We start from the raw sequence: 21,544 nt of genomic DNA on the forward strand, positions 1-21,544 counted from the left end.
CTCATTTATTGCTTGCATTTGTTGTTTATACATTGCAGTCTTTTGGGGGTCAGCCAGAAAAATACAAATCAGTAACAAAAGATATCTCTTTTTAGAAAAAGATCATTTAGCAGCTTTTAAGAAAACATACAATGATTTGATTGCTTGTAATATACAGCATAAGCAAAACATACAGGTTCTATAATATGAAGCCAGGTTTCCATAGAATAATTCCACCTTTTCATAATGATTGTTCCTCCAGAGTCAYGGCTTTGCAGTGACTGGGTCTGTTTCAAAGCAGGTAGCCCCGGAGAGCGTTTACTTCTATTCCAGTAGTCGTCAATCCGCCAGCAAGTGGCCAGCCGTTTCTTTATAGCTGCTCTTTCCACTTGTTTGGACGGACACAAATCTGTTGCATTGAATCTGTTTGCATTTTGAACGTAATTACATGCCCAGGAAGAATAATATTATTTATTTGGTTTTGAGACTTTGTGTGAATATGGGTGAATATGGTGGCTGGAAAAAGACAGCAAATGGCTTTTTGAATATGGTGGCTGGAGAAAGACAGCAAATGGCTTGTTGTTGTTGTTGTTGTTGTTGTTGTTGTTGTTGTTGTTGTTGTTGTTTTTGCTTTCATTCAATGTGTGCTTTCATGGAAGGAAGCATTTTGATAGAGCAAGCTATATAGACGCCCATCAGAGAAGGATATATTAATAGTATGCTGGGAGGCTTGTCTTGGCCTGACTGCAGTACAAAAGTATTTGCCTTTTCAAAGGCTGATTATTTTGGATTTTATCCCAGAAAATGCAGAAGCTGTTTTMAAGTGTAGCATTCCAAAAAAGAACTGCTGTGAACTTTTAAGGAAAATGGAAACTTGAGTGTAAAGAGGTCTGCRGGATRCTAAATCTACCACTGGTGTAAGCAGAAGTCATTTTTGAGTTTCCTGAAGRCTTTTTGTGTGTAGCCTCTGGAATTTCTTTCACTAGCTTTAGCAATATTGTTGACTAATAATCAAACATGAAAAATCATATTTATTTCTTTGTGCCTGTCCTATTGACTGTTTGTTTCCCTTGGATGTTTTTAAATCTCTCTCCAGCTCTTCACCCTTTGCASTTACCCACTTTTTTCCAGTGACTTATTTGGCACAGTCTACTGTAAAACTAATGCATGGAATCGTATCTTCTTTTTTTCTCCCCAGCCACTGCTGAACTTGAAACTGGATCTGCTGGAGCTTTCCCCATGGTATCTACTGATGGATCTTCAAAAAATGTAAATGCAGACCAGGATCCACTTTCCAGGGCAATACAGGAGTACCGCGATGTTTTAACCAAAAATTATTTGATTTGATCAAATACTAGGGAAAGGCTGTGTAAATTATATGGTTTACTTAGCATATAATTTACACAGCCTTTCCCTAGTATTTGATTTTGATTTGATCAAATACTAGGGAAAGGCTGTGTAAATTATATGGTTTACTTAGCATGTTAATGGTTTTCCATTAGATAGTTTAGATGTGAAAAATCTTTATTGCAGTTTGAATAGAAACTCTAACTGTAGTAAATGGATGTCAAGCACACTGCACTTGTCTGTAAAGAATATTGCAGGGATATAGTGTTTGTTTATTTTGCACTCACAATAAGAAGCATATCTAGTTTTCGTGACTAGCAGATTGACTAATCTTGATTCCTGAGCTTGACAGAACTGCTGAAACGTCTCTTATTAGAGCAGATGCATTGTCTTGCCCCATTCATGTGCTGTGCTTTAACCAAAGCATTCCCTTTGTCCTTCTTCATCCTTTTCATTTTATGTGAATTTAAGGTTTCYAGTGTTATTTTGATACTTAGCACATTATYTAATCTGCTTTATGCCTGCTACTTCCATTCTGATGCAGTGAATATTTAGGTTGATTAACTGCAAGTTTCACCAGTGCTCAAGCTGGAGAATAGGGCATTTTACATTGCTGTCGCTTTTWTGKGCTTCAGGTTAAAAAGTACTGTTGGCAGGTTAAAAAGTACTGTTAGCTTWTAGCAGTGCCAAGAAAATTGATGTGTGGTCTTTTTGGTATGTTTGTTTCAGTATCCCATGTTGATTTTTGTATTCTATAATGCTGCGGCTTTAGACATTTGCAGTCGCTAGATCAACATCTATGCTGCWCCGGAAACACTTTGTAAAGGAAAAAGGAAGGTTAATATATCAACCYTCAGTTTCCTCAATATTTTCCAAAATTTATGTGACAGGATAGCCAAGCTTTTTGTTGCTGCTGTAGTGGCTGATGATGYGATGGCTGTAACCCTGGTGAAGGGCAGTGCTGTGGGGCATTTGCATCAGAAACACATAGGCAGTTTGACTTACTCAGGGAGTTATGCACTGAAGATCAGYATTTGCCATTTCATGTCTCTAAAAGTTGTTAGTGATAAAGAAGATGCTAAAACGGAGGAAGCACTAATTTCAGAAAGTTAAGAATGGTTATACTGAATTGAATGCAGACTGAAGATATTTGGTTTTACCTACCAATTCAAGGACTTAAGTTCCTAGGCAGTGAGGAAAAGCACCAAACGCTGCCATCACTCTCTGCTGCTTTTTTATAGGAGGACAGAGTATTATCTACACAAAACTGTTGTACTTAATTCAAAATATTCTGTTCCAACTTTGTAGTTAATAAATTTTGTATTCTAGCAATTCTGTTGTGTTTTTTGTTTTATCCTGTTCCTGTTCTTTGCTTTCTCCCCTCCCCTACTTATGACTGTACCCTCTTACTCCCTCTGCTTGTCTCTCTCCCAGCGTAGTACCTGTCGGACTGCTGCCAAAGGGGGAACGCTGGTAGGAGTCTGGCCTGTTGCTGCATTTTTGGGAAGCGGCTGTGTTTTGTCCCAGGATTGGAGCTGTTCAGCCCTAACCAGTACGGATGGTGAAAGTCATGGCTTTGAAGGCTTAGTCGGGCTTTCTTCCTGGGCAGGCAGTTAGCCCTTCTCCCTGCCTCCCTCGCTCTCCCTCGCCTTGGTCTGACCAAAACCCACTTAYGCAGACACCTCCAGGGCTGAGGGAAGAGAGGCCTCTCGTCCAAGKGAGAGCTCYCCTCTGCTGCCTTCAGCTGGCTTCACAGCTGCTCCTTCAGCCTGTCCTGGCAGGCAGGCCAAGGGCCAGAATGCAGACTGTGTCCTTTTCCTCAGTGGAGCCTGCAAGCAGGAGTGTGTTGAGACGGGCRCCTCGAGTTCAGGTCTTGCTAACACTGAGGCACTTGACTCCTGCTGCCTTTTAGAACAAGGCTTCCTGGGGTCTGGGCAGAAGGGAGGGGGAGAGCTTCTGGTAGCCATGAATGGTTGCAAAGCCCACCGGTCTGGAAGGGTATGGGGTCCATGTGCGGTCTGCTAAGGGGAAAGGGGTGAAGAAATTTTTCTGCCTGGCACCATAAATGGCAAAGACAAATTCAACTTTTGGCACGTTCTCATTTCCAAAGAGAAAGCAATTCATTTCTTAATTTCTTTACTAAGGTATGTTAGAAAGACTTTTGGGTTAGTAGCCTTAAGATGATTACTAGCTTTTTAAATTCAGTTGTAGAGAACATAGGATTCTGTTTCATAAAAAGAATCTCCTTATGCCAGTCCCTTTTCATTCAAGAGCAAATGGTATAAAAAGTTGTCCAGGGTTTGCTTTGTTCGGAATGTTGCATTGTATTTTAGGCACAAAACACAACTAGTTTCTTACTGTTATTCATTGGCAGAGTAGTTGCATGAAAGAGTGATTAAGGGTCATTTGAGCAGGGCTGCCATAGCACTAGTGTGTACACCAAGTAAGTCTCGACTTCTGAGATGTCCAGGCAGCCTCTTGTGATTCATTGCAGACCTCTGCAGCTCTAACTGCTTTGCTGTTGCTATGCGGAGAGAATTTAAATTTGGTCTACATATATGCCTACTGACCATCTTTGTCTGTTTTCACCTTTGCTTTCTGTGTGGCACCTACTGCCACACTTACTCTGAACTTGGAGATAAATGTCGGAGTGGGGGGACGGGCCCGGAGTAACGATGAGTCTCAATGTGAGTATGGTCGTTCTCCCTTTATTCAAGCTTTTACAGAGTATATATAGACWATGAGCAGAAGCTTGTGTTAGTAACAATGCTACTATTGGTTAAGGCCCCCTGTATAYGCGCGATGTGCCGCGACAGGATTGGTGTCGGGCGACTGCTTGTGTTAGTKACAATGCTACTATTGGTTAAGGCCCCCTGTATACGCGCGATGTGCCGCGACAGGATTGGTGTCGGGCGACTGCTTGTGTTAGTGACAATGCTACTATTGGTTAAGGCCCCCTGTATACGCGCGATGTGCCGCGACAGGATTGGTGTCGGCACCGGCGATGTTCCTGTTTTCATCGTTTAGAGGAGACTTCAAGGACAGCAGCTTGCCCACACGCTGAGCCTTATTCCATGTAATCGTAGGCAGGATTGCTCACTTTTAACAGATCATGGCCCTTTTGGCCTAACCATTCCTCCACAGATAAACTACCTTTTACTAAAACCAAACAAACAAGAAGTTCAATTTGCTTAAAAAGGCAATGGTAAATGCTTCTTCACTGCTGGTTGTAAGTGACAGGTGAAGGTTATTGGCTGCTAGACAAGCAGAACTGAAAATCAGTGTTAGCAACTGACATAACAGGAGTTCATTACTGTTACCATGAGGGTAACAGGTGAAAGAAAATCTAGTCAGTTCACTAACTTCAAAGTTGATTGGAGGGCAGGGAGGGGTTCCTTGTGCACTGTCAAAATGGGTGGCTGTTTCATGCTGCTTGTTGGAAACAGCCCCAGCTACCCTGAAAGTTTATCCGTTAACATGTTATGCAGCAATACAAGGGGTCACTCTTTACTCCTGAAAAAGAGCCATATCCTGTGCCACAAAGCAGAAATCCATCCTCTATGTAGGTGTGTGTGTCTCATAATTTCTGTCTAAGCCTCTGGATCAGTTACCTGGTGTCTTAGTGCTTGATTGCGTATTACTGGGACGTAGTAGGTACACACAGATTTTTTTTAATTCTGTTCATACAATGCAAGCAATGCAGACAGATTGCATGTGAAGAAGGGAATTTTGGTTTGTTACTGTACACCAATGCCTTTGTTCTTTGCACTCCAGAACAAGGGGTTTGGCTCTGTCAGATGAAGAATGCCTTTCTTGTGCAATGCTGAAAGACATGAGACTTGCGCAAGCAAATGCAGCATGTGAAAGAAACACAAGTGAGTTATGTCCCACCACAGAACCACATCTCTTCAACTCTGCTTGTTCAGGGACATCTTTCTCTAATGTATGTTCCCGTTGCTTCCATATCCATCACAACTTCACCTCCAGAACAGGGAACCAAGAACCTGATGAACTTTTCAAACGTTTCTGAAGTTCTAAGGTAGCTTAGCACGGACCTGAGAGGTTAAACCAGGGTGGAATAATACTGCTTTCACTGCGTCATACAATTCTCTTCCACAAAAGAAACTGCTTCATTTTCCATACTTTGGGAAATATTCTTGTCTTTAAGACCATACATCTACTTGTTTATGGTATGCCAGTCTACCTATGCACTGGCAGTGTCTTTTACTGTCAGCATTCTCCTTTGTAATGAAACAAAGAAAGATATTCTACTCATCAGTTCTTTCCAGCTGTCATGGCCAGATCTAACGAAGAGTCAAGATCACCAGGCAAGTTCGCAGTGATAAGGCAGATCCACAGATCTAGGTCAGGATCAGGACCAGTGATCACCAGGCAGGTCTGTTGTGATGAGGCAGGTCTGAGGTCAAGCCGGAATCCAGTCCCCCTGATCCTCACGGATCAGAGGGTCTGGATCAAGGCCATGTGTGGCCAGGTATGGGTATGGCTGAGACAGAGCTGCAGGCGGGTACACCATGCCAGAGCTCAGGCAGGGGCTGAAGACCCAGGGCTGAGCTGCAGTGGAGCTCCTGAGACCAGGGGCAGAGGGTTGGGGGAGGCCTTGGGTGAGGCTGCTCAGGGCCAGTAAGGCCTATTAGTGCCAGCACTGCTTTCCTTGGGGAAAAGAGTGCATATGAGAAACAAGAAATCCCCTCACTTTCCCTCTTCTCAGCAGCAGTGCCCTCACGCAGGAAAGGGACAGCTCTGTGCCTGTGAGCACAGGGCAGGAAGAGCCAGGGTGATGGCTCCCCACAGTAGTGCTTGATGCCCACCTTCTGCCTCTGTTACTGGAGTTGTGCTGTTGGTAGTAAAATGCTGTTGATATCCAGCAGACAGTCTCTTAATGGGAAATTGCTTTTATAAAAAAATATTTTTCACAAGCAGAGAAGCACTGAAAAGGCAACAGAGGTGATTGATAAAATTAGTCTTTCCCTTCTGCCCAACTTGTGTTACTAGGAAGACTACTGTCACCACACTTCTTTGCAGTCTGATTTCCTGCTGAAGTGCTGGCTTCCCTGAGGCAGGAGTTGGTTTCTTCTTTACAGCCTCTCTCTGCTCTATGCCCTGAGTCATTTGCCTCTCAATTGCTTTGACAGATGAGACAGATAACTTGGTAATAGGTGTTTAAGGAGCTTTTTAAAGCTACTGTATTTGTCATTGTCATTTGTCATTTTGTCCTTGGAAATGCTTTGGCATGGCTTGTCCAGTCCTATTTCCCCCCAAAGTAGGGCAGGTGGGCTACATGATGGGTTTGTGTTGATTAAATATTCCCTGTAGCAGTAGTTTTCTTTAAAGCATTTGCTTTACTATGCTGAATAGGAAAGGACCACTTTGTCAAGAGTCCAACCACTCACAAGTGGAGGTGTTCATACAAGACAGGTCTGGTTCATAAAGGCTCGCAGCAGTGTAGCTGCGCTGCCTGCAAACAGTCACAAAAGGCTCCTCCACAGCAAATAACCAACCACAGAACTGTGATCACAAGGGAGAATCACAACTACCATGTGCTGCAACAGCGAGCAGGAGAGAGTGGGAACGTCATCAGTGGCCCAGGTTACAGAAGTAGCAGGGGTTTATGAAATACAGGTCCTGGGAAACTGAGCTTATCTGACACTACAGAGAAGTGTAAGAAGCTTCTCAGATGATCCCTGCCCTCTGATTTGGGGCAAGAAATGCCCTCAGTGCTCAAAGTCAGCAATTGGCTTAACTTGGTGTGAGGGCAGGGACATGGGGCAGGCACTTCAGTGCCTGCACTGCCAGTAGGCACAGCAGCTCACATGTGCTGTCCCTAGCCATGGCCAATCTCTCACTCTTCCGAGGAAGCTGAAAAAACAAGCAAACTGCTGTCGCCCAGTGATGAATTGAGGAGGAGGAGGAAAAACAAAAAAAAGGCTCTCTTCTTCTCACTGGTGATGTGAGGCATAGTTTTATTATAGTGCTGGCCCAACAGTGAATTGGCTTTCAGTTCTCAGCTTCACCAACTCATCAAGTAGCCAAGCATTCCTGTCATAAATCCAATTTCTTATTGCCAAGAAGTCTCCTGTTTAGGTGCAGTCTCTTCTATAAGAGGAAAGAGCACCTCTTCAGCCACATTAAGGCCCTTGTTCTTCCTTTTATTTGGAGGAAGCCAGGAGCCAGTGGAGGAGGTGCTCCGGGTCCCCTTACAGACATAGGGGTTACTGTGTGGGGGTTGGGACACATGATTGGATGCTGGGGAAGAGCGTTTTGGGACTGCACAAAGCTTATTATGGGGAGTTGAAGAGAGGAACCAAAGGCAGGGACACAGAGGGGATCAGGGTGGTTTGGAGAGGAACAAGCATGGGAAAATAGAGGGATAAGGGGATAGCAGGGGCTGGTTGCATATAAGCAGGCTGCTGGTCAGTATGCTTGCCTGGCTGTGCCCTGCACCTGATCAGTGCCATCTGTCCCATTTTCTTATTAAACTTGATTTTTAACTCTTTTCCTGGGTGCGGAGCTCTCCCTTGTGTGTGCAGGGCTGTGTCTGGAGGGCTAAGTGCCAGCAGCTGGAGTCAGCCCTTGGGTGAGCGGGTGTGTGTGTGTGTGTGTGTGTGTGTGTGTGTGTTGGCAGCAACTGGGGCAAGCAAGGGGATGTGTGATCACTAGCAACCATCAGGCTGGGCCAGCCAGCAAGTAGGTGAAGTGGCTGAGGAACCAGGGGATTGTGTGTCTGGGAGTGAAACAACTGAAAAACACTGTAAAACCTTTCACCTGTAAAACCTCACAGAGCTGACACAATGACCTTTGGCTGGTGTAATTGTATACTCCTTGTGGCTGTCTAGCGTCTGTTAACTTAATGTTGCCATTCGCTTACTAACATCTTTTAACTTCTGAAACAGATTAAGCAAAGTGCTTAAAGAAACAGCTGTGTAAAGGACTCTTAATCCGCTTGTAATTATGGTGTCTCCTAAAACTCTTCAGCCTCCTCCACACTGGAATTTAAGGCAGCAGCCCGTCGAATCTTACTCCTCCAAATTTGCCATGGTGAAATGTACTTCCCTCTTACTAGTACAATGAGGTTGATGATTTTAGATTATGCATTTATATGAAAAAATTACCTTCCTCAGCAGCAAGAGTGATTACTGTGGCATCCTTCGGGAGCTTATGAACTGACTTTCTAGCACACATGTACTCCAAACAGCCACCCTCGCCTATGATTAGTTTGACATATTTTTCAACCTGGAAGGAACCATCTGCCTTGAACAGAGGCTGACAGACCAGGCTTTTGGTTAACTTCCTCTTGCTTTGAATCTCTAGCCCTACGTTATCCTCTAGTCCCAATTTCTTCTGAGCCTTTCAAATATGTCCTTTTTCTTAGTACAGCGAGTTAAGAGAAGACCACGAAAATCATCATTACCATAGATCTCTTTTAAAGGACAGTCAGAAGCAGGCCAGCAGAAAATGCAGGTGCTGGGAGGTATCACTACAACAGGACAAACCACTGGTCCCTGCAGCCACCTTTAATCTGTCAGTCATACAACTGTGCACATATTTCAATGTCACAATCCCTCACATTGTAAACACAAAAATCTAAATTTTCTTATTCTTCCCACTTGCCTCTCTTCTAATGGCTGTAGAATTGAAAGGTATAGATTCTATACCCCTTAATCTTTAATTTAGAAAAGACTCCTAGGAGAAGGGATTGACAGTCCTGCAAACTAGTAAGACTCAACTAGCCAGGCTCAACAGGAGGTGAAGATTGGGGGTCATCATTGCTCTGGACACCTCTGTGTGCTGAGAAAGTAGTATTAACAGTAGGATAGTCTGGCAATTCCCTTTCACCCAAGGGTGATTCTGCAAGTGTCTGCTAGGAAGTCATATTCTGGCTGCTCTTTGCTGTTGATACTCAGAAAAAAACAAACAGAAGTAAACCCCAAACTACTGACATATGTGATGTGGTTATATAGCAACATACCTGTCTTTCTTACCCACTCATAAAATGGTGCCCCCTCCAAATTGATGCCTGTCTTTCCTACTGCTTTCTGCACTGGCTGGACTGCTGAAAAGTGGTGGAATGAGAAGTTAGAACATAAAAGTCATAAGGACAGGACCAATGTTATAAACTATGCAAGATGCTAAATTGGAACCTACCCCCCCCAAATAACAATCACTTAAATTATAATAATAGCTAACTATATGAAATATTTTAATTGTTCTGTTTCTTCACAGAGACTGTTTCCACTCTGATCCTGAAAATTTTAATTGAATGTGAGCTGTGAACTGTACTGTGAAACAGTCTTGAAAATCAAGAGCGCAATTTCAGAGTGCAATCTTATCCCATTATAATTACACAAAAGAATCTTAAGTCTGCCTTTTCAGAGGCCTTGATCATTTGCACTTCCTCAGTTTTAGCTGCAATTATGCCTGATGCTTGTATCCAGGATGAGTTTAAGACATGCAGTATAAGAAACACGGCAGAAAGTGAGATGGCTGTTTCCATTCACTTAATGAAGTGAACACTTTCTCATATTTTGCACTTGTAGTTTAATCATTGAAATCATTGCGTGCTTTTACTGCTAATGATCTGATTGTTAGGAGAAAGGTGGGCCCCAATCCTATTGACATCTTAATGTCCTCTGCTTTTGAAATCCAGTTCCAAACTAGCTGAAGTCCTATTGTGCAGTTTCCACTGCAGCACCGCATGTTTTCAATCAACATCAGCTCCTTAGCCATAATTGCTTCCTGCCTTTGCTTCTGCTCAGCACTGCAATTCACTGCAAACTGAAGTCCTGTAGATGAAACGCTACATAGGTGGTAAGAACTATTTTTTTATTTATTGGAAATGCTATAAATTGTAAATACCTAGGGTTTTTATAGCTGCATGATTTTTGTTGATCCTTGTTAATAGGAATACAATTTTGAACAAGTTAGTTAGCAGAGCGACTGACTTGAGGATCTCTTCTCTGTAGCTGAAGACACTATCTATCTCATCTGCACGTTCCATCAGTGCAATATACTGCAGATGCTTACCAGACAACATCAGCAGCTTGCAGGAGCAGCATCACAGCATTCATCTGCATACAGATTGCCATCTGCATCATGAGCAGAGCTAAAGCTGGAAATCATACACGTGAGAATTCCTAACCATCTGAGCACAAAAATCCAAAATAAGAACTGTAATTAATAAGTATTTTGGGGGGCATAGGAACCTTCTATGTGACATTCACGTGCCTTAAAACATTTTGAGTAGAGAATGTTTTTCATAATTTCTCAGTATACCTGATATGACATGCACAGTAACTGCATCTATGTTAAATAGAACTTAACCTATGATCAGCACTCCTGTAAAACCCAGCTTTGCCAATATTTAACAGGTTTCCATCCTGATTCCTTCTATTTTTTGATGGATTTCACTACTTTAAATCCTGGTTCTTAACTTTCTCCACCTGTATAATTTCCACGCCCATTTCCATGCAGTGCACTATCAGTCATCACTGCTGTTGATGTGGAAAAATATTCACCAAATTCAAGATAAGAAAAATCTGAAGTATAAAACAAAAGATGACTACAGGGGAAAAAAACCCAAACCAAACCCATTATCATGAATGGCATTTTGGTGGACAAAACCACTGGTGCATGCCCTGGGCCTCTATACACAGTTGTGTCCCCTCAAGAAATGAAAAACATTTGGTCCATTGCTTCTGCCATCCAAGAATACAACCCACAGGCAAGATCGGAGTGGAGTGAAACTTCCTGCCATTAGGTGGCAGTTACTGATGTAAGGCTGCATGGTCTCAACCCATTTACTCAATGCGAGTTCCTGGAACATGCTGTAAGGCTTGAGGAAGGAAGACATTACTGGCAGATAAGGTCAGGCTTTCAGTGCTAGGAAGAAATTTTCTTGGCAAAAATCTGCATACTACTTTGTTTCCAGCTTTGATTTCTACCTTCATCGTTGGAGCTTTTATTTTCTTCAGGGAAGATGCAGCTACTGGAAGACACATCCACATTTCTATAGTTACTGTAAAAAGTCCTCTGAAAAGGAACATAGCATGCTGGAAGAGGGTGGAGGTGTGTGTGTGAGGGGGAGCATTTTGCTTCATTTGCCCTATATTGATACAATTCACTTTCTGTATTTTCTTTTCTTTTGTGCTGATATTGTTTCAGTAGCAAAAGCATATTTTGTTGACCATCAGTTTCATTAATCTGATCAATTATATTGATATAAGGAATTATACAATCATTAGACTTTAATGATTTTCAGTAATTACAGATGAATCCTCATTTGTCTTATCTGATGTCTGTTCAGCCACTCCCTGGAGAAACGGGGGTAGAAAACTACAAGACATTCCTTTACTAGGTCACAAGACCAACAAAAAAGGTTTTGCTTGGCCTCACATACACACCAACAATCTCTGAAAACAAGCTGGAAGTTAAAAGAACTTGAGAGCGCCAGATTTCTGGAGAACAAACATCTTCAGCTCAATGTATTTGGATTCCAGCCAGTGAATTTGTAAGGAAAAGCTCTGAAACCTATTTAATATTAAAATCAATTAAAAAACCCATAAACAGGCATTTTAAACTATCTTATCTTTTGGAAAGCATATTTATATATGAAGAGAAAAGATAAAACCTGCTGCCACATGAAAGGGCATGAAAAACAATTTTGTACAATAGGATCAACTTCCTCTCACTGCCAGATCAGTATTTCTGGTGGACAGTGAATACGATGTAGTCTAAAATGTAATATGCTGTGCAGAGTTTGTTCCACTTAACTTGACTGTTGCCTATGTATAGAGAAGGTCTGTTACAGTTATGTGTAATCCTTATTTTCAATACTAAGGCAAATTTCATTCAAAAGAAATATTTTATCTATTTAAAATACTTCTGCGTCTTCTAAACTACACTCTAGCAAGAAAAGGGTTACACGTTAGCAGATAAGCAATTTGTTCACTTTCTACATATCTTGCCCAAATTTTGAGCAATACCACAATTGCTGAGGGGAGAAGATATAGAATGAGTTACTCTAGACTTTAACAGGCTTCGATTTAACACATATATTTGGTTTATGATCTGTTTCCTGCTCAAAAGACTTTTTCTGCAGACATCAAGAAACTATGAATTTCTGCAACTCTGATACAGTTTGTGAGACTAAAGAATAGTGTTTCATAAACAACAAAAACAACCAATTACATGAGGATGTCATTAATTTGACTGTGAAAGCTTGCAACATTCTTACTTTCTGCATTACCTAGAAATCACAAAAATCAAATTTCTACTTACAGTCAGAACTATGTTTGTTCAATAGCTCTACTACTAGTAATACCCTACATAAAAAAAAAGTGTTAGTGATTGTTAAATTGACTGTTATTCAATCTGCCCCAAAATAACTGGTGTTAATACAAAACATTGGTTTACCTTTAGGAATGAGATTTCTACTTTAAGAATGAAGTATATATACACAATATCAGGACTATCACTGAAATTGCCTGCATTTCCCAATACATATTTTAATTTTACAGTGAAATTATATAGCATGAAACCCCAAAGTAAATCCAATGAAAAAAGTCTTTGTAAAACGTAGAAATTTTAATTTACATGTCAAATTATAATATATTCATAATAAAAAACTGGTGACTAAACAAGTTACACACAATTTGTAAAAACTGTCCGCGCTGTTTAAATAGGTCTGTACAACCAAAGATTTACAGAGTCCTTGTGCATTTTTGCTTTAATGCACAACCGAGTTCAAAGGTTCTGCGCGAATATTCCCCAAGTCAAGAGCTGAATCTGTCTCTTCATCAATTTCACCAATGACAGCACTGTAATAAATAAATAAATAAATAATAATAATAAAAAAAAGAACAGATTACCAATTGTTGAAATCCCCTGGTACAAATCTGGGAAGCCAAAATTAACTTGCTAGTTGAGACTTTTTTTAAAAAACAAAATTTTATTTTAAACCTCTGTCATTTGAACTTCAGATTCTGATGGTTATAAGTACAGTCTAATGGTTGTAATAGTGTTTTCTTTGATATAGGTTATAAGAATCAAATACTACTAAACTGTTTTAGGCTAGTCTTTGAAACAAAAGCTGGAAATCTTTTAGCAAGAGCATAGTTTTTCAAGAGTAATGTGTAACTGTAGCAATTTGTAACTGCCTATGAAATAAGAGAGGCAAGACAAAATTAATTTCCTTCAGCACAGCCTAGTAAAATTTTATTAATTTATCCTTCAAGGGAGAACACATAGTATTTCACCTATGCTATGCTAAGACTATCTGGAATAAAACAGTAGTGGACTTAAGCTGCCTTAGAGAAAAAAAGACAATTAAGGTAATAGAAGTCGTGCTAGTTCAGGATGTTGGGAACTAGCTCAGAGGGAACACAAGTAGAAAGACCAACCTTTCTTCTACCATACCCTTCTATTCTGTAGTTTTCTGCTAACAGTCTTGACACTTGCCACATTTGAATTTTTTGATTGATGATATTTCACTACAAGCTTTTAGTATGTGTCTTTGACACACAATGGAATCCCTGAAAACATTTTACTCCTTAAACTGTTCCTTTTAATTTATTTTTCAATAGCTTCTTTATTTTCTCAGTCCCCTTTTTTGAAGTTACTGTTTCCTCCAGAAAAGCGCTCCAATCTACCCCTTTTCTCAAACACATTAGATAAACACATTTTGATAAAAATGGAAGTCTTGACATATCTTTGTTGAGAAATATCCATCAGAATTAGAAGACCAAAATTCTTATCCAGGCTCACATGTTGATTGCTCCAACATCCTTTTTTTCTGGTTTTGATAAAAAATAATCTTACTTTGTTGCCATCCGTTTCAGAATGCTGCTGCAAAAATCATCTTCCTAGCAGGCCATTTCAGCAGGCCCTCCTTCCACTTCTCCTGTAATCCTCCCATCTCTGTTTGACACATCAGCTACTCTTCTCTCTGCTTTCAATGAACATTTACCCTCATTCTGTAATGGCATTTGATATCAAGTATCAACTCCCACCCTTGATCAGCCACTACATCAGCTTCCACTGTCCAGTTGCTACACTGTCAAGCCAGCACCTTCAAGCATTCTCCAGATTACCAAGTAATCTCCACAAATATCTTAACTCTCCCTTATTACGCCTAAAAAACCCCCCAAACATTAGAAGTTAACCTGGTATACCCAGATTGCTGACTTGTTGCATGTAAATACTATCTCATCATTTCTTCATTCTTCCATCTTCTGTTCCATCTGTACATTCCCCTATTCACCGATTGGGATAAAAAACATCTGTACAATGACTGAAGCAAGGAAAATGCTCTGAGCTTTATACTGACCCTTCCTAGATTGCTATCAGTATATGAGTTTGTTAATTTACAGCTCAGTTAATCCAGATCAACAATATCTTAACATTACAATGCTATCACTTCTGTAACAGCAACACAGATTCATCCATTTGCTTGAGCTTTGATAGCTTTATCTGTGCTACCTGCAGGTACAAAGAAGTAGGATGTCTTGGGTTATCAAGATGCATACAGATACATGATTGTATATATAAACTGTACTCCTAATTAAATTGGTTTAAATATGAATATACTATACTTACACGTTATCACCTCTTACAATGTATAATCCCAGTACAACCTGTTCAACTCCTTGTGAAGAACTGAACACTCGTTCATGGCTTTCATCCAAAATCAAATTAATGGTCTGATCAAAACCTTTGAGAGTTCCCTGAAAAAGCACACAAAAATTAAGTGCTTCAATTACCTTTTAAATTTATCATCTTTGCTCCCAAGGATATCTTAAAAAGTAAAGTGGCACTACTAAGGTACTACAGAACAGATGCTTTATTTCAGTTTTGTTTTTAGGCTTAAATATGTACAGCTGGAGAACAAAACTTTAAAAGTAGTAATCAATTTAAGAAGACTGTCTAATATTTACTACTGAGTGTTCATACTAACAGTTACTGTAATCTTTAGTATTAGAAGAAAAACAGTTTCCTCTGTGCCCATGATGGCTCTCCAGAGAGTTAATTTTATTATTTCTACGGTATTTTAGCCTTTCTTGTATGGAAATTTCAGGAAAGCAAATGAAAAAAAAAAAATCAAAGAACAAAAAAATTAGATTTTTATATTCAGCAGTACTGAAATAATTTTTAAGGAACAATTTTAATTGGTGATTCTGTAAAGGAATTAGCTTTTTTCCACAGAAAAGCTCAAAAGAAAGAATTTCTGTGCCACTTCAATGTGAGTTTAGAAAAAATGATATCATCATTTGCTAATGGTAAATTCCACAAAGATTAAGAAATTTAGATTTGCACAAGATACTATCACTTAAACAGTAATAATAACCATTTATACCATCTTACTGTGTAACAACAATTCATATATACCAATTCAATTAAATCTTTTTGGTAGAAAGGCATCCTGCATCACAACCGAAGTTTCCCAGACTGGCTCCAACCAGACAGAGAATTGTCCAAAGCTAACATATTTCTGCTAAAAATACAAATATCCTAGCTTTACTTCTTACTGTTTTCTCCTTTCAGAAGCCACACTAAACTGTGTACAGATGAACAGAAATATATAATCCTCATGCAATGATCATATCATTAAGTTAAATTCAAAACACAAAAGGTATCAGAGAGAGAGAGGGGGGAAAAAAGAGTATGTAAAAATAAAGAACAGAGAAGCAATAAAAATAAAATATTACACAGTCTAATACACAGTTTTTCAGTCCTCAGCTTTTCAGATTTAAACAGAATTCCACAAGTCCTCAGTTATCAACTTATGTTTTTTCTGTAAGCATATAGAAGAAATGTTTTTAACATGAAAGTTAAGGTAGAGAGCTTACTGAATAAAGACAGTTCTTTAGATGGAAACCAAAATGCTGAAGTGAACAAGAAATGCATTCGCTTACGCATTCCTATAAAAGAGGCCGTTTACACAAAGAGTCAAAAGAAAGCGTTTGCATGGATGAGTTTATCAAAGGGCACAGCTCACAGGCAACAACCAGTACCTGTTTAAATCATGTTACACAAAATAAAGCTTAAAAAAGAAAGTCTGTAAGGGTGTGAACATTTAAGTGTTTATGCCCTAGCATTTCTTTATTCCCACGGAAGAGTCTTTATGGGGGCAAAACAAGATGTGAAAAAGTACAAGTCTCACCACAATCATTCTTCCATCGGAAGTAATTACTGCAACAGTACCTGACAGTTCATTAAGGAAATGTTCTGAGACATCTGAAACAGAACCACTACAACTTTCTGAAACAGCCATAATGTAAGCTTTATTAGGAACTAGAAGAGCCTATAAGAACAAAAGATAGGCATCACTGTTGATAGCAACATTTGACAACAGACAAGCTCTCTTTATTACACCATTAGCATCAAAGTTTCACTTTAGCCTGAACATGGAGTCATAAGCAAACATGATCATCATTAAAAGCACACTACAGATCAGAATTCCACCTGTCTTCCTGTTACTCAATGTACTGCCCCGAAGCAGAGCAGCAGACTATCAGATGTTGAGTGTATAACAAACTGTTTTATAAACAAGATGGACTGCCACTTCAAGCCGTGTCCTTAAAAACAGCTTAGCAGTGGGGACCTCGAGTCGGGCCTTCTACCTCCCCTTACTCTGAAGCTCCGACTACCCCAATTTAATGATTACATCTTCATCGAACTGAGCGATTACAAGTTAGTACCTCTGTATCTGCAAATTAACTGAAAACAACAACAGGTTGCTACGAGTACCGAAACCGAGCAAGAAAAGGGTTCCAAGACCACCAGCTCACAGCTTTTGAGTGAATGGTGTAAAGCTGACGGCTAAATAGATGTTAAGAGCCCAGGTCCGTTGCGTCCGTCTGCCTCATCACGGCAGTATGGGCAAGGTGCGAGCGCGCAACGTTGCGGTGACCCTGCCCGCAGCACCAGAGGCAGCGCTGTTCTCTCGGTCCCTGCCAACCTCCGAGCCGGCCCCACGGAAAGAGAAACCGAGCCGGCGGGGAAGGCCCGAAGCAACGCAGCCGCCCAGGGAGCGGCCCCCCGGAGGCCAGGGGCCGCGGCCTTTCCCCAGGTGCCTGCCCAGGGCCGGGCAACGCCGCGCAGGTCGCACCCTGCCGCGCCGCAGGCGCCCGCCGCCCGCAGCGCCTCCAGCACCCAGCCCCGCGCCGGCGGCAAGGCGAGGGAGGGCCCGTCCTCCCGCCCGGCCGCCCCGCGACGTTTCCGCGCGGCACAAGGATACGGTTGATGTAATTCTCCAACGCCGAGGTCATGGCGGCGGCTCCCGCGCTTCCCCTCGCGCCGGCCCCCGCAGCCACCTCCCGCGAGACAGCGCCGGCGAGATTGGCGGCGCCCACCTCCGGCGCGCGCCGCTGACGCGCGGCCCCGCGCGCAGGCGCGCAACGCCCGCAGAGGAACAGGAGGAGGTGCCGAGGGGCCGCCAGAGCCGCTGCGCATGCGCGGCGCGGCGGCGGGCCACATTTCAAACGGCGCAACTGCTTCCCGCGCTCGCTCCGCTTCGGCGCGCGGAGCCCCTGTAGCTGCGCATGTGCCGAGAGGCGGGGAGGGGGCGGGTGAGCTGTACCAAGTATCGGCGACGGGGGGCCGTGGGGGTTACGTCGCCCCCTTCACGGCACATGGCACCATCCGTAGGGGCGCCTGCGGGGGGGGGAGGGGAGTAGGAGGTGCAGTGGCTCCTTTCCCTGCCTCTTCCCGCCTTGTCACTCGCCGCCATGGCTGTGGAGGGGCTTGGGCTGGGGGAGGCGTTTCCGTGCCCGGCTCGAGGGCTGACTGCCCGGGAGCAGCATTTCTCTTGCTAACGCGGGAGCCAGATTTCCCTCCCGAAACGGAGGGGGGTGACGGAGCGTCGCCCCCCCGTGCTCCCTGAGGCTGCCGCTGTGGCGTGGGCGGGAAGGCGGCCTGTTCCCCTCGGCGCTGGCTGCCTGCCGCGGGGGGCTCGCAGCGCGGCGGGGGGTGGGTGTCCGGGGCTACCGTGGCAGGGCTCTCTGCGAAGCCCTCTCCAGAGGTGCTTTCAGAGGAACTGGTGGATCCCTGGGTGCGGCGGAGGTGGGAGACTTGGCGGAGGGGGGGGTTGCTGTACCCAGATGCCATGGTGGAATGGGCATGGCACCAAGCTGTCTGTACGAGCCCAGACCTGTTCGGCCACCTCTCTCCTAAGTGGAGATTGTGCTACTTCTTTGAAGAGATGCAGTAGTTCAGATTTCTCAATCCAAGCAAAATTTTACATGTTTTAAAAAAGGTGTGCAAAGATCAAGTAAACTGATTTTTATGCAGGGTTTTGGATTTTATAGTTTTAGTAATCTCTTTTCACCTTAATCTGTAAGCGAGTATATTCAGGGACTCATACCATTTGACTCTTGTGTAGCTTTATCTTTCACTAGCATTCCTCCCTTTCTCTTCTGCTGGCACATTATTTTTTCTGATTTCCCCCTGATTATAACTGCCTTCCATGCTTCCTCGTCAGTCGTAGTAATTGTACGCTGTTTCCTCAGCCTATTCAAAAGTCCTGTGAAGTAGAGGAGTATATGAAGTCTGCTGGACTTGATGACACTGGAAGAAAATTTGCAAGAATGTTGGGAGCCTGCCTAGAGGAAATATCTCAGCAAAATTAAGTTAAGACGTTCAGTAACAGAACTAATTTAAGCTGTAAAACTGATTCCCTGTCATTTGCTTTAGCCATTCTTCCCTGTGGTAGATAATACAATCATTGTTAGCGTGTAACAGACTTTCAGAAATATTTTGCGGTATGTTGTACATACAGGCATCCTCTTCATTTTCATGTATTAAAAGTTGTCATGAATGAATCCCTCTAATGCTATTTAATAATACAGCAGTCTGTTGGTGGGTTTTGGTATCCAAAATGTTACACAGGTATAACCTCTTACAGTTCCCAGAGTATAAATAGTATACTTAGCAAACTTTTTGAAATACAAGGTAAATGCCCCTGTTTCAGCACCACCTCCCAAGTAGTCTTCATTATATCACTTTAAAATGTATTTTCTTCGGCCTGCTTTTGACTGTAGACAGTATTCACTGGCTATTTATTGTACTGACTGCCTAGCTTTTCAGGTGTAATGCTGTATGAGAAAAGTTATTTCAAAGCAGAAAAAACAATAGTGGACTATTTTCAGTCTAGCATATTGTGAAATGAAGTTGCATAAATTCTGGACTAGAAAAATATTAGTTGTAAATTCATGACATTCAGTAGACAGAATAGTAACTTGGGACTCAGAATATGGAATTCCTTTCCCTCTTCTGTCAATGAGTTTTTGGATGACACTGAGAAAGTAATTTCATCTCTGTCACTATTTTCCAGTCTACCAGTAAGAATAGTGATTGTGATGGCCTTCATAAAGTTATTTAAAGTAACATTAGAACTGCATATCATCAGGAGATTAGACTCCCTGGAAGCACTGCATTGACATTGGTAGGAGAAAACTCTCCCAAATAATATTTTGAAAAAACATGAGGAAATTAACTTTCTGAAGAAAGTGGTTATCTTGATGTCCAGGGGTTTCACATGTAAATTTCATAAGTCTTCATATATTAAAAGACTGTATCTTTTGATACCTAGAAAAAATGATCAGGTGTTTAAAACACAAACTGAAATTCAAAATTATCCATTTCATTCCCAATTCTGCAAAAGAAACACTGAATAACTAGACACAGATCAGGTTTCATCCTTTGTTCTTATTGACTGATTGAGTCCTCTAAAGAAAAAGTCTCAGATAATGTAGCAAAAGATGCAGATACAAACTAGGCCATATTAAGGCTGCCTAAAACATCTCAGTTCTGCATTCCATAATTTCTGTGTATTTGCCTTTCAACTGTAAAAGTACGCTGTGATTCTTTTTTTCAACTTACTACAACAAATGCTACCTAGAGTTCAGATCTTCCCAGCCAGTACTGGTCCTACTCCCTTTTGTTTCAATGAAGACTCTACTGACAGATTGGCAAGAGATGCAGATTTTAACTGTGTCTAACTCCTGTTTAAATTAGCCTAGGGTATATCATTTTCAGACAATATTTAAAAATGCTGATTGTTTCATTTATTAGCCTTCACAGCTACTTCAAAGGAAGCAAAATGAAGGTTTTTAAGGCAAATTGGCCAGAGAAAAATGATGGACACCTCCTGGAACCTCTGAAGGTAACTGCACCAAGCCAGTTTTTCAGGAATTTGTCTGGTGTCTCAGGCCTTATCAAAAACATGACAAGAGATATTAGAGAACATGAAATACTTTTGCAGCTGAGCATTACATAATGCCATCCTCTTAAGCTCTTATTATAAAAAACTTAACTGCCACTGAACCTTATACCAGGATTGGAAGTAATTATTATGTATTACATTTAAGAGGCTGAAGATAATTTTTGTGGCGTTACATTTTGTTTCTCCTTTTCATACTTTTCTTTCTTCCCTATGAAAATTTTCAAAGACCAAAAATGTGAGATCATTAGGATACAAGGGTGTAGGATAAAATCTTAAATACTTTCACGGCCACATTACCTCAATATCTGATCCCCTACGAATCTAATTTATCTTTTTATTTTAGCAGTGTCCCTGAAAAACAAAGAAGGCCTGTTTTTCTTATTTTATAAAAGAAGGACTAAGACTTGAAAAATAAGACTTAGAAGAAGGGCATAGCTGCCTGCCTTCAGGGCAAGGTGGAGAGATCCTGAGCAGAGGAAGTGGGAATTATGCTCTCAGCAGTTCCTTTATGTTGAGCGTGCTAGCTGTTGTGAAGCACCTAACGTGGCCAAGCCTGGGTACCTAACTTCAGGAACCAAAATATAAGCCACATGCAGAGAAAGCATCAACTATCTATTAGGCTGTTTATTACACCACCAAGAAAGAATCTGAAACTGTGGTTAAACTACTTGTCCAGCAGAGGGAAATCTTAGCTTCTTGTTGCTATTACAAGATTTCTTTCAGCAGAGAAATCCAGTGACATTTAAGGTGAAGTGAATAAGCAGGCTTGAACATCATTTCTCTCTAGCTGGTCAATATCCCTTGAGTCTAACTTTAGAAATAAAGTATCTAAGTCTGAGCATGTTGCTCTAGTCCTCTTTACAGAGAAAAATAGTTTTCTACCATAGGATGAGATGCATTTTCCACTGAAGATGTCTGTGTCTCTCCACTGACTATAAAGTGAGCCTAGGGTGACTAGCTCAGACACAGACATTTCACTGT

The 21,544-nt window shown here is 41.6% G+C and overlaps 1 protein-coding gene across 2 annotated transcripts; it reads right to left on the reverse strand.

Moving 5' to 3' along the window:
- Positions 1 to 12,906: 12,906 nt before the first annotated feature.
- On the reverse strand, positions 12,907 to 17,717 carry LSM8 (LSM8 homolog, U6 small nuclear RNA associated). 2 transcript variants are annotated; one of them, XM_026064502.1, is made up of 4 exons: positions 17,579 to 17,717; positions 16,502 to 16,542; positions 14,938 to 15,065; positions 12,907 to 13,160 (listed from the first exon to the last, which is right to left on the reverse strand). In XM_026064502.1, exons 1-4 carry the CDS (start codon positions 17,607 to 17,609, stop codon positions 13,070 to 13,072), a joined length of 291 nt encoding a protein of 96 aa, XP_025920287.1. In that variant the 5' UTR covers positions 17,610 to 17,717; the 3' UTR covers positions 12,907 to 13,069. The 2 variants fall into 2 exon arrangements, with proteins under 2 accessions (XP_025920287.1, XP_025920286.1); XM_026064501.1 differs by lacking the exon at positions 17,579 to 17,717 and having other exon boundaries at positions 16,502 to 17,429.
- Between the last annotated feature and the right edge of the window lie 3,827 nt (positions 17,718 to 21,544).

Source organism: Apteryx rowi, unplaced genomic scaffold (assembly GCF_003343035.1).
Source record: "Apteryx rowi isolate R43461 unplaced genomic scaffold, aptRow1 scaffold_219, whole genome shotgun sequence".
NCBI classification, from domain to species: Eukaryota; Metazoa; Chordata; class Aves; order Apterygiformes; family Apterygidae; genus Apteryx; species Apteryx rowi.